General features: G+C 39.9%; 1 protein-coding gene across 1 annotated transcript in view; it reads right to left on the bottom strand.

The window, feature by feature from the left end:
* Positions 1 to 457: 457 nt before the first annotated feature.
* The window catches only part of SETX (senataxin), a 63,642-nt gene continuing 51,393 nt past the window's right edge, over positions 458 to 12,706 (bottom strand). Inside the window, exons 15-25 of the mRNA XM_063432483.1 lie at positions 12,167 to 12,268; positions 11,457 to 11,563; positions 8,876 to 8,947; positions 6,266 to 6,415; positions 5,621 to 5,728; positions 3,670 to 3,842; positions 3,482 to 3,574; positions 2,928 to 3,095; positions 2,184 to 2,282; positions 2,018 to 2,105; positions 458 to 1,326 (exon numbers count right to left, since the gene is read on the bottom strand). Of these exons, the coding sequence (XP_063288553.1) occupies positions 670 to 1,326; positions 2,018 to 2,105; positions 2,184 to 2,282; positions 2,928 to 3,095; positions 3,482 to 3,574; positions 3,670 to 3,842; positions 5,621 to 5,728; positions 6,266 to 6,415; positions 8,876 to 8,947; positions 11,457 to 11,563; positions 12,167 to 12,268 (1,817 nt within the window). The 3' untranslated portion in view covers positions 458 to 669. The remainder of the gene's footprint in view (positions 1,327 to 2,017; positions 2,106 to 2,183; positions 2,283 to 2,927; positions 3,096 to 3,481; positions 3,575 to 3,669; positions 3,843 to 5,620; positions 5,729 to 6,265; positions 6,416 to 8,875; positions 8,948 to 11,456; positions 11,564 to 12,166; positions 12,269 to 12,706) is intronic.

A 12,706-nucleotide genomic window follows, 5' to 3' on the forward strand; every position in this document is an offset into this window, starting at 1 on the left:
AAAAAAAAAAGGAGCTGAATTTATTAAATTGTCTCCCTATTTTGATAATGGTTTTTGGGTGGAGAGAGGGGGGAAAAAAATATGTGCCTGCATATGTCTGACATTTAACCATTGCGATAGTGTCATTTCAAGCTATTGAGAATAAGGTTTACCAAGAACATAAGATGTAAAAAACAAACAACTAGGAATTTGAGAGCAAAAAGATGGACAAACGCACTGTGTAAGGCAGTCTAAGTGGCTAAGAAAACAAGGGATGGTTTTTGCATAAGCTGACAGATGAGTACAGGTCAGGCAGCTAGTGTACATGATGAGACAAAATGGGGCAACAAAAACAAAACAAATTAACATGTATCAGACAACCAAGAAACAGTTGGCTTTTCACCATTATAAAATCAATCTACAATAAAATACACTCATATCCCCCGAAGAACTTCTATAATATAACTGCACAACTATCTTACACTAGTAATTACATTTATTATACAATAATCCCATTTGTTTCAACAGGTAATGACTTTTTTGGTGAACCTGGGATTCCTTCCCTTTTCGAATTCTTGCATAGAAAGGGTTAATTACAAAGGTTTGGAGTACTTTACAAAACAGAACAGTATTGTTTTGTTTTTTTTACTTCAATGTCCTGCCAATTAGAAGACCATGAGGAAAAGCCAGTTAGAGGATCTTTCTCTTCTTGGCCTCGTGGCCCGCTTCAGAGATTGGGTTTTGCATTCGATAATCTCTGTCTCTGTAGTAGTGTCCATGACCCCGGTTGACAGATCCAGGGTTTTGATACTGAGGTTGTCTATTGTCTGTTATTGAAGGTGCAGATGGTGGGTAATGGTTACCATGGTGCTCACGATTTACAGTAGAACTGTATGGAGAATCCCCTTGTAAAGCATTGCTCCCCTGTGGTTCACTTGTGCTATTCTGCCGACGTGCCAACCTGGGGTCTTTTGGCTTCTCTCTAGTGGCTGAAGGTGGTGTTGGAACTGAAGATGGTGTTGGAACAACAGAGGTGCAAAGCAAGTTTTTAATTGGATCCCTTCTGTGGTCCACAGCCTGGTGTGCCATAGGCTGCCTATGTGTTGGTTGCTGAACATTTCGTGGAGGCTTATTTGGCTCCCTTAGTAGTTTGTTTTGAGGGGTGTGAGATAAGTTATGTCGACTTCTATCATCAGGTCTAGAGCTTGAATGGAAAGATGGACGCTGAACAACAGGTTTGAGCTTGATGATTTTATTGACATCTTTCTGGTAGGTCTCCTCTTTAGTTCTAATAAGGGCACCGCGTTTCTGTGCGTCTTGGATCAGATTATTCCAGTCCACATTGTCCTGCAGACAAGACATCAGAACATTATAAAGAAGATGACAATATTTTTAAAACTGGTAAGAGAATAAACGTTATAAAATACATAAAGGGTGTTGAAAGTAATCTATACACAAGGGACCATTGCATAGATTATTCTCTAGACTGATGCTTTTCAAACAGGAACAAACCCACAATGATAATGACACAGCTTTAAACTAATTGGTGTATGTTTTTAAGCATTTAGAACGCTTCATAGAGAGTTGGGCCAAGACTGGCGTGTGTCATCCTGATAAACACATGTGACAACTTTTAGGGAAAATGGATTCTATGTGGCTAACCCCTCATATTAATCAATACAATATCATCCAACTGAAGTCTTAAAATGTCAGGTTTACAGGAGCAGCAGCAAAGTCTACAAGAAATTATGAATGTCTCCTGTAGAAGAGACGTACGAGAATAGGACTGTGACTACATCAGGAAGATTTTTTTTTTTTATGTGAAATAAGACAAGCTTTAGAGAGGTAGCACACCATACGTTTATCATTTCTTAAGCAATTCATTTTATTATTATTTAAGCCTCTCCAGGTTCTTTTTAAATATCTATGCAATTTTTCCCATGAATGTCATGATTCTCCCAAGAATGTGATTTAACATAATGTTCTAAATTCTTTATTCTAAAGAGAAACAATTCTGCAATGGGAAAGGGATTCTTACCATAAGGGTTCTGAGACTGCCCAAGATGAAAAGACTAAACTTGGCTCTAGTGATCGTAACATTCAGACGTTGGCGACTTGCAAGAAACCTAAAATCAAACATAAAAGAGAACTTAAACAGGGCACAAATAGACTATAATCCAAACAGAGAACTTGGGTTTACTCACCCTATAGCACCTTGAGTGGAGTTGGCACGGACACATGTCACAATAACACAATCTTTCTGTCGACCCTGAAAACCATCTACTGTGTCCACTTCCCCTGGGCTGGAAAAGAAGAGGTCATCAGTTGGGTAAAACATGTATTTTAAATATGATCATCTGCTGGTTACAGGAACTTACGGACAAAGGCCATTCTAAATGTATATATAGTGTTTTGCTGCCACCATGTGCCTAGCACATTAACTGCAGATACGGTTGAAAGACAGCCTACATAAAGGAGGGAGACAGGGACGGAGGGAGAGAGTTGGAGAGAGAGAGAGAGAGACAGACAGACAGAGAGAGAGAATGAGAGAGAGAAAACAGGAACAATGCAATGGATGTTCTGCCAATGCCAGGACTTAATTAGATTGTGATGTCGATAGCCAACTCCTTTAACATACATTTATATTATAAATTTTACTTCTATTATTGCAGAGCATCATACAAAGAAATTCTTAACGCAAGTTATAAGTGATTTGTTGCGCTTAATTTAATGATATTTAGGGATATTCAGAGAAGTGGCTGTTCCTTTAAATACCTACTAAAATGTGGGGGGAGGAAAGGCCACAATGCGTTAAAATAAATTAAAACCATATCCTACATTTTCTCACTTCTCACAGCAAACAGTCTTGCATCTAACTCATACTTCTTTAACAAACAAACCCCATCCAGCACAAACACTAACTGCACAAGACAAATCCTTTTACTCACATAGGGTCATTTCCAAATGCTTTCCTGAGCTCTTCGATGATCATCATCTTCTGAGCACGGTATGGAGTGATAATGCCAATGTTCCGGAAGCTAAACTCCTTCTTCTTGCTTTTAATAAGTTTCATAAGTGCTACTACCATTTTAATCTCCTGAGGGTTTGAAAATGATCTATCGGTAAAGAAAAGAAGGCATTTGGGGTCCTTGTGAAAGCATTGTTTTTTTTTTTTTTAAAGAGACAGCAAGAAAAGACATGATACTAAAAAAGATGTATAGATTGATCTAGATAACTGTGGTTTGTGTTTAAGACATAAAATTCTACTTAAATGGAGCATAATGAGCCCCCAAGTATACAGGGTATGGTGTAAAGAACTTGCAGACGCTGTCCTACTTTTTCTTTGTCAAACCATTTTGGTGTTTCAATACAAATTCCTGACCCAGTGCTCTCAGCTAATTATTACTGTGCAGGTTGGATGAGGGGAAAAGGAAAAGCGGTAACAGCATTTGCTGATGGGTCTGATAAACTGTGCTCCTTATTAGAGGATTACGATACCTACTCTCTCTCTTTCTTCTCAAAGCCATCTACCACGTCAAACACCATGTACGGCTGGAAAGGCCAGTCTATGGAGCACCTGACTTCTTCGGTCGCCCTGTGAAGTACATTAAAAACCAAAGGTGAATACCAGGTTACTCATTTTGTTTGTTTTATCAGAGTGATGTATACGCATCGGGTCATTTTAGCTACCTGTCTGTCTTCAAGATTCGTTTATAGAAGTAGTTTGATGGAAAGAGGCAGATGTCTGGATGCATGCGATATTGAACAGTTAGTTGCAGGACTGGTGACTCTGTACTTAAGCTTTGCAAATGCTTGCAAAGTCTGGACATCAGAGACTGCCCATAACCCAATTCCTCAGCTCTCTGGAGAATAAACACGTTAACAGGTAAATCACCCTTGAACTCAAAATGGCAATTACATTTCTCCATCAATAAATCATTAAATGATAATATCCATATTAATGGATGAAATTACCAGATAACTTATACATTAAATAGATATAGATAACTGAAGATCACTATGACCACTATGAAAATCTGGAATAAACATGGAGACTACGCATGCACCCCCCAACCCTTAATGCCAAACCAGTTAATCACAAGGCCTGGCATTTAGCCACAAGCTATGGGTTCAGGGATGCTACTGTAGCACCAGTAAGTCCAAATATACAAGAAGGTGAAAGGTCAGGAAAATACAAAGGGAAATAAATAAATCTATACATTTGCTAGAAAATGTGGTCGCACAAATATACATGCAAAGCTTTAAAACAAGTTACAGGAAGCGTAGCAACCGCAGAGTGCTGGGTGGATGTTTCGTTACAGCTATAAATCAACTGATTGAGGTGGGACAGGGAAGTTCCTCAGAACAAAAAATATATGCAAGAACATAGGTGTGGGTATGTGGTTAAAGGGACACTATACTCACCAGAACAACTACAGCTAAGGTCTATGGCCTCTCCCTGCAGGCTTTTTTAATGTAATAAAAGGCAGTGTTTACATTACTGCCTAGTGATACCTCTGGTGACAGTCACTCAGATGGCCACTAGAGGTGCTTCCCAAGTCAGTGCTGCAGTGTGTAGCACTGGCGTTCAGCGTCTCGAGCTGAACGCTCCCCACAGGCGTGATCAGCGCAACGCTGGAAAAAAGGTGAGTAGAATCATCTTTTCAAGTAAAGAGAGACACCTAAATAGTCATTCTACCACTATACGGTCAGGAATACATGTTTGTGTTCCTTACACTATAGTGTTCCTTTAATGTGCCTAGTGTGTCCATTCAATGTTTAGAAGTATTGCAGGGTTCAACATTTCCACTAGCCCTTGGCGAATAGTAATTCAAGCCTGGTGAGTCAGCCATAAACCCTATAGATGTGCAGTTGCAAATAACTTTTTTTTCCCCCTCAATTCTTTATTATTGGCTGACAGGGAGTACAAACATCAAGGAATTATACAGTTATACAGTAAGTCAAGGTATGTAAGAGGACATACAATAGCATATTTTACATTCATAATGTTTTTTTACCGATAACATTGCCGTCAACTTCTCAAGGTGTACCTTCATTTAAGCCCATTTGTCTACTCTGTCAGGTATTTTTGTTAACATTGGAAGAAAAGGAGAAAATCTGAAAGCATAGACTCCCCAACATCATCTAATTATGACTCAGAGTCATGAGCAAAAGCTCCAAAAAGCTCTTAATGACATGCAATTGACTTTTAGGCCTGTGTAGCATAGGACTTGAAATGTTAAGCCCCAAGTCTTGCACAGAATGATATAGACTTTAAGCCACCTTTTGATTTTAACAGTACAGCTTCTCCGGGCAGTGAATTCCATATCTATATTATTCTTACTGCAAAGAACACTAGAGAAGAGGGGAATTATTTAGTGAACCAGTGGCTGTGGGAAGTAAACGTCAATCTACATGAATTGCTTGGGCACTTAACTCATGTCTGAAACTATTGAACAAGAAACCAATCACTGAACCATATTAATTATGCAAAACACAAAAATGAAATACCTTGATGCCAAGCAACCTTGATAAAGACAATGTTAAAAGCAATTATGCTGGGCCTAAGAAGACGCACAGAACTCTGCTCTTCCTCTAGGTAACACGTTACGTGCTAGATATTCTCGACAAGGATTCTTACCACAGAAATAACTGTAGGCGGCAGCTGCTCTGGATCTCCAACTAAAACCAATTTCGAACATCGGTGGAGAAGCGGAATAAGGTTTTCTACTTCACAGGACTGTCCAGCCTGGGCAGGAAGAAGAATTATTATTTTTTTTTTATAAAGAATATGGCGAATATCCCTCAATGGGTCCAACAACAACACAGGATTTTTGTTTTACTTATTTTATATTAAAATATGGGACACGTCAGTCATTGTGGGATGGTATATGCCGCAGAAGGTTGTTACATGCCACCAAGGCACACAATTTTAGTGTGTAACAGACAACATGGAATCCTGCCTCCTGCACACCTGAATGAGCAAGCAGAACTTTAACCCCTTAAGGACCAAACTTCTGGAATAAAAGGGAATCATGACATGTCACACATGTCATGTGTCCTTAAGGGGTTAAATGAGTTCACTGGGCACTTGGAATGAATTACTGTTTAATAGCCTATAAGCAAGTTTCAGCCGCTCTCAGCTAAAGGGAAGCTGTGCTAGGCTGCAATGCCAAACTAATCTTGGGCCCATGTAATATTTTTGTATGACAGAGTTAAATAAAAACTTGCCTACATTCATTACCAAAACATGTTGCAATGGGAAGAAATCATAAGGAAGACTCACCTCATCCACAATAACGCAGCTGAATGGCTCCTGACCCAGCTGTCGGAAGGCAGACTCCAAAAGGAAACCCCCACTGGTACTCAAAGTGCAGCAGATGACGTGAGACTCCAGGATGATGTTGCGCTGAAGCTCTTGTGGACGCCTGCGGAACTTGCAATTGTACGTTTAAGTTAAACAACTAGACCAGAATACGAGAGCAGACTCTCAAACACAGATTAAGGAAAAACAAAATGCAAACTGTGCTTTGCCAAGCTCTAATCATTAAGTAATAAACAAATCGTTCTTCAAATCTTGTCAGAATCCGTTTTTTATGGCAATTATCTAATCACTGCTCAGAAATGAGGCACTGCAGACTGATTGATCGCACATTGGATAAATCCACTGCAGTAAAAACACTGGGAATTAATAGAGACTATATTAGCACCAACATTAAAAAATAAATCTACCTGCTTTTAAAGGACCACTCTAGGCACCCAGACCACTTCAGCTTAAAGAAGTGGTCTGGGTGCCAGGTACCTCTAGGATTAACCCTTTTTTTTTATAAACATAGTTTCAGAGAAACTGCTATGTTTATACTGAGGGTTAATCCAGCCTCCAGATCCTCTAGTGGCTGTCTCATTGACAGCCGCTAGAGGCGCTTGCGTGCTTCTCACTGTGAAAATCACAGTGAGAGCACGCAAGCGTCCATAGGAAAGCATTGTAAATGCTTTCCTATGCGACCGGCTGAATGCGAGCGCGGCTCCTGCCGCGCATGCGCATTCAGCCGATGACGTCGCGAGCAAGGTGGAGAGGAGGAGGAAAGCTCCCTGCCCGGCGCTGGAAAAAGAGGTAAGTTTAACCCCTTCCTCTCTCCAGAGCCCGGCGGGAGGGGATCCCTGAGGGTGGGGGCACCCTCAGGGCACTCTAGTGCCAGGAAAACGAGTATGTTTTCCTGGCACTAGAGTGGTCCTTTAAGCTGAAAAGATTATTCCATTTCAAAAATAGTGAAAAAGTTTTATTTTCATAGCACCAGGAATATATGAAAAGGAGTTACTCTACAACAAAAAGTAGATTTCAGACGTGAAGGAGGCCAAATGATGTCAAACTCCATTTCTCGATGTACGTTATTGTCAGGTAGTTAAAGATCACCTAATGTTGCATCATGCAGCCTGGTGTATGTGCGTAATGGACCACTGTACCGGTAAAGCACGGAAATCAATTCTGTCACTTACAGGCATTAATACGACGCTGCAACTTGACTTTTTATTTTATTTTGAGACTAGTGTAGGATTTCAATGAAACTCAAATGTACTCAGAAGATCTTAAAAGACAAAGTAAGAAATACTAAAATTGATTCACTAAATGCAGTGAGGAAGAACAAAATGTTGTTGGCCCAATTTTTTTTTTCTTCTTTCAAATTTATTTATAATTTCATATATTGTTTTCACACATAATACAAAACATATCATACATAATGACAATATGACAATCAATATGTACATTAAATCACATACAAGCGTGGGCATGGTCCCCATACATAATAGGTAGCCATACAACCACGTCACTCAAACAGAAACATTAAAACGAACGCTGTTGCTCCAATTTTGCGGTTTTAACTAAATGTAACCTATCAAGTTGTTCAGGAAATTTAGCCGTCATTTGGTGGTTTCAAAAATCACCAATGGTCTCAATATATTTTGGCTGCTTCTGCTATTCACAAGCAGCCAAATTGCAACTGAATTTGCTTCCTTCCGTTGACTTAATTCCCCTGACCGAGATCAGGGAACCTGCATTTCTAACACTACACCAATACACCAACCCTTAGTGCACCTAGTTAGTTGAGTAATGTTTACATGAATCCCACTGAATCAACGAGATCGATTTAACTCTATTCTGGTAGCATTATAATTGATATCGAATACATAGAACCTTAAAAAAAAAACAAGCTGATCCGAATAAAAGTAGACAAGTTTGCTTTAGCCAATTCATCATTTAGTGAACAGACAAGTGTTACGGGAAAAAAATAATTTATTCGCAAAAATATGTCAATGGGCAGTGCTTGAAGGAGCTTCAACCTCCAAATGTGGACTTATGTGTCACACTGATGAGAAAAGGAAACTAGAACTACATTCCTTATGGAAGCTGCCAGGAAGCAGAGACCAGGTTTATGAATAAACCAGGTGAGATCGAGGAGTATCTGCCATCACCACCTCTTCTCTGAGGGTCGTTAAAAGCAAATCTCAACCAATGATAGTTCCACTTGAAGAAAATGAATTCATGGAGCAAAGGTTATAAAGAGGAAAGCAGATCAATGTGTGACAGGTAGGTAGGGGAGAGCTATTAAAGTGTCTGGTTCCAAAAAGTAATGCAGAAAATTTAAAAGGATAGGAGTCACCAGTGGAATGTGCCTGCAGGTTCTGCTGGTTTCCATGGTGATTTCCTCACTAGTATTTTAGACCATGCTTTGGAATAGAACACTTTGTTAAATCTCCATTATTGTTTGAATACTCAAAAGCCCCATTTCCCTTATGATGATTGGTACTGGGCTCCATGGAAAAGTACAGGTATTTGAGGAGTGATACAGCAGAATATTAAAATCGGACACCTGTAGTAAATGATCCATTCTCTTACCTCTCTCAATGTATTTGCCAGCAGCTGCCTGTCCTTGGATAGTCTGGATATAGTCTCATCTAGCTGATCACACTAAGATTAAAACATATGATAAGTTCTGGTTAGATCATGGAACATGGAACAGTGCAACAACAGAGAATTTGACCTTAGCTCAGAGAGTATGCCTTCCTGGCTGCCAATGTAAATCAAAAGCTCTCTTTGGCTGAACACAAAGTAAAAGCCAAGCTAGATCCCAAGGCCTACAAAGGAGCAGGCTCTCTGTATGCTGCAACAGACGTGAGAGCTCTCTGCATAACCTTGCACTTTCCTTGTAGTATATTTACTAAGAAGGACAAGACAATGTGACTTTTTGTAATTGTCTCATTTATTGTTAAATCTCCTGCTGGCTATATAAAATGCCAATGATAATAATAATAATAATAATAATAATAATAATATCACTTCTTTCTAGCTCTCAAGAGTCAGGATGCCACACAGTGCACAGAGGCAGCTCAGTTAACACTAGACAACATTGTCATATTTCTATACATCGTAAACTCATCTCTCTAATCACTGCTCACTGATGTGAGTAGCAGGGAAGGAGAGATAATTAAAGCGGCACTGTCATGGCCGAATCCAGTTGTTTTTTTAACCTCCCTCCTGACTCCACTACATCTAATTGACCCCATATTCACCCCCAAATGCCCCTAAGTTCCCCATATAACCAATATATTTTACCTTAATATCGTGCCTGGACCTAGGTCCTGGGCGTCACCATCTTTGTTTTGGACGAAGAAGTCCCTGTGGGACACGTCATCTGCCCACATTAGATAGCGCTGTGGAATTTCTGTGCATGTTAAACACTTGGGCATTCGCTATTGTCCGAAATTCAGACGAGAATTTTGTCCATTCATTCGTCAGAAAGATGAACAAACAAACATCTTGGTGTTTGAAATTTCGGATGAAAAAACAAACACCAAATATCGGTGTTTGTTTGTTCCATTTATTACAAGGAGGTAGCTACCGGCGTAATATGTAAAAATATGTCCTCCCTCACTATATGGGGGTCAATATGATTGAAATCTCCCGAATGCCCCTACTCGCTATGCCGTGAGATGGGGTATATATACTAAACATTGAGCAGCCCGTGGCTGCTCACTGGTATATAATAAAAAAATAAAAATAAAAAAAAAATCCCCCCACCTCCTTTTAACAATGGCCCCCCGAGCCTCCACCCATAGTAGGGGCTATGCAACTAAACAGGGGGCATAGGGTCCCTCTTGGCCCCCACCCATGAACGGCGGGTGGGGGCCCTAAATAAAAAAGGGGATGGGGACGACACCTATTGACCTCCCCCCACCCATTAGCGGTGGATGGTGGCCCTAAAATACAATTGGGGGGGGGGGGGGGAGGGACACAATAAAACATTAATACCTGTAAATAAATAAAAACAAGGTTTTAGAAAAAAAGATATCAAATGGTAAGTATTTTTTACATTTACATTTGTCATTTAGGGCGCTAAAAAAATAATCTATTTTCACCCATTTTCATTTAGGTCCACCACATGCTCATTGGTGGGGGCTGGTAGGTCAATAGGTGTCTCCTCTCCCCCCTCAATTGTCATTTAAGGCCCCCGCTCATGGGTGAGGGCTGGAGGGTGTGGGGGAACAATAGGTCCCATCCTCCCCCCCTTTTTAATTTAGGGCACCCACCCGCCGCTCCCCCGTTTAGTTGAATAGCCCTCACTCGTGGGGCACGGGTGGGACACTATGTGGCACCATGGGTCAATTTTTTTGGGTGTGGGGGGGGGGCTTTATTTTTTTACAACAGTGAACTGTTTACTAGACATGCCCCTACTCGCGATATAGCATAGTGAAGTTGGCTGAAAGACCAATCTACCGTTGGAATTAGAGAGCTATCTACTAAGCATCTGCAAGATGCACCTGCAGCACTGATTGGATTTTTATTTATTCGAATGAAATTTCGAACCGACCTCAAAGTACCAAATGGCGTCCTAACATGAAGGAACAAACTGTTCTATTTCTGTTAGTGAGTCATTCGATAGTTTCGCCGGCGTTTTGTCTAAATGACAGGACGTTCTAGAATAGTGAAAGCAGGTATCGCAAGATCACGGAAGAAATGAGTATTGTGGGAAAATTTATCTGACCCACTTGAGCTGGTCAAGCGTAGGAAAAATACATTTGACAAAGTAGTTCCTACTTTGTCTTATGTTTTAAAGAAAACTAGATTTGATAGGAAGAAACGGAGAACAGATCATGAGAGAGGGAGAGAAGAAGAAGCGATTAGGGGAAAGGTAAGTTCAGCATGACAGTGCCGCTTTAAATCAATTTTGTGTGTATAATGATTAACTAGTAACGTGTGTGTGTGCGTGTGTGTGTGTGTGTGTAGTTATATAAGTGAATGGCTGAGTGATTGCTTGTGTGTGTGTGTGTGTGTGTGTAGCAGTGTGTATTTAATTATAGTTGTAAGGCGCTTATCAACCTCTAAATGCTATATAGGTGTACTCAACATTAAAGGTAATGTAAAAGGCACCTACATTCTAGTAACTTAGTCGAAATTATAGTAATATAAATATTTTTACAGTGTTCTTGTTGCATCTTTCCATCGCTCTTTGCCGGCAAAGCTCATCCAGCTGCCTGTCCAGTGCTTCTTTCTGCTTGTGTAATCCAATATCATGCTGAGCTCGGTCTGCAAAGGAAGGAAAGTTCAGTAAGATTCAAGGCTCCCCAAAGAATGGACACAGGAGTGTGTCATCTGCATTTAACGCCAAAGGAATGCTGGGAGTGTGGGGATTGAATCTGTTGGTTTTAATGTATAGGTGATGCACAGAAGTAGGCTTAATAAATATATTTATCTCTCACTAGCATACATTTTTTAACCTCCGCAACCGGGCTCTATTGTAGCCTCAAACATTCAACGAAGCTGTATTGTAACCTCACTTCATACATAGTGAAGGTTATCCGCATTATGTCAGGGTATCTTGGAGATTGTGGTACAGGAACGAGTAGCATCACAGGCTTCTTCAACAGAAAAGATGTACATTCAGGTGAAAGGGTTTGGCAAACACTACTAGTCAGGAACTAAGATTTATATGGGGAAGAAGCTACAGTCACACTACAATGGTAAATAAAAGAAAAACTCAAAACTGGGGGTTGATGGAAGTTAAAAAGACAGATGGGAGTGATTTAAAAGAAGCAATAAATGTTGATCCCAAAATATAGCAAATAAACAGTGAACGCAGCATTATTTTATTTAATCAACCTGTCAGTCATGACAAGTCTCGTTACTCACTGATTCTGTAATTCACTTGACAGTCAAGGCTAAACTTTACAACGTCGCTGGAAATCACTCTCTCGGACCCCAGACGTACCAGGTTTATATCTCCACAGTTCCCTGAAAGAGTGAAGAATACAGAATCAGAGAATTCGGTTTGCCTGCACACATTTAAAATAAAAAATGTAATAAAATGAGAGAGAGAGAGAAAAAAGACGGAGAAAAAACCCAAAACATAGGTTGATGACCTTAAGATATTCTTATATTTAATTCAATGCATCTCTATGACAAGTGCTGCATTTGGCCCCGCCTCCTTGGCTGAGATCATCAGAATTGCAGATTTGTTTGCGTTCCCATATAATAAGTTTTAACATATTTTTTTTTTTTTTTTAGGGGGACATTTGTATTCCTGACCCTATAGTGTTCCTTTAAGTTCTCATTCACAGAGTAGCTGCACAGTAAACAATCAATGCCAGAAGATTATTTACCCTTACATTACTAAAATTACAATCAAGACTAGAAAAAAGGAATTACCTTCAAAACTCCATTAAAGGCTAT

The sequence above is a fragment of the Pelobates fuscus genome, chromosome 9 (genome assembly GCF_036172605.1).
Source record: "Pelobates fuscus isolate aPelFus1 chromosome 9, aPelFus1.pri, whole genome shotgun sequence".
NCBI lineage: Eukaryota > Metazoa > Chordata > Amphibia > Anura > Pelobatidae > Pelobates > Pelobates fuscus.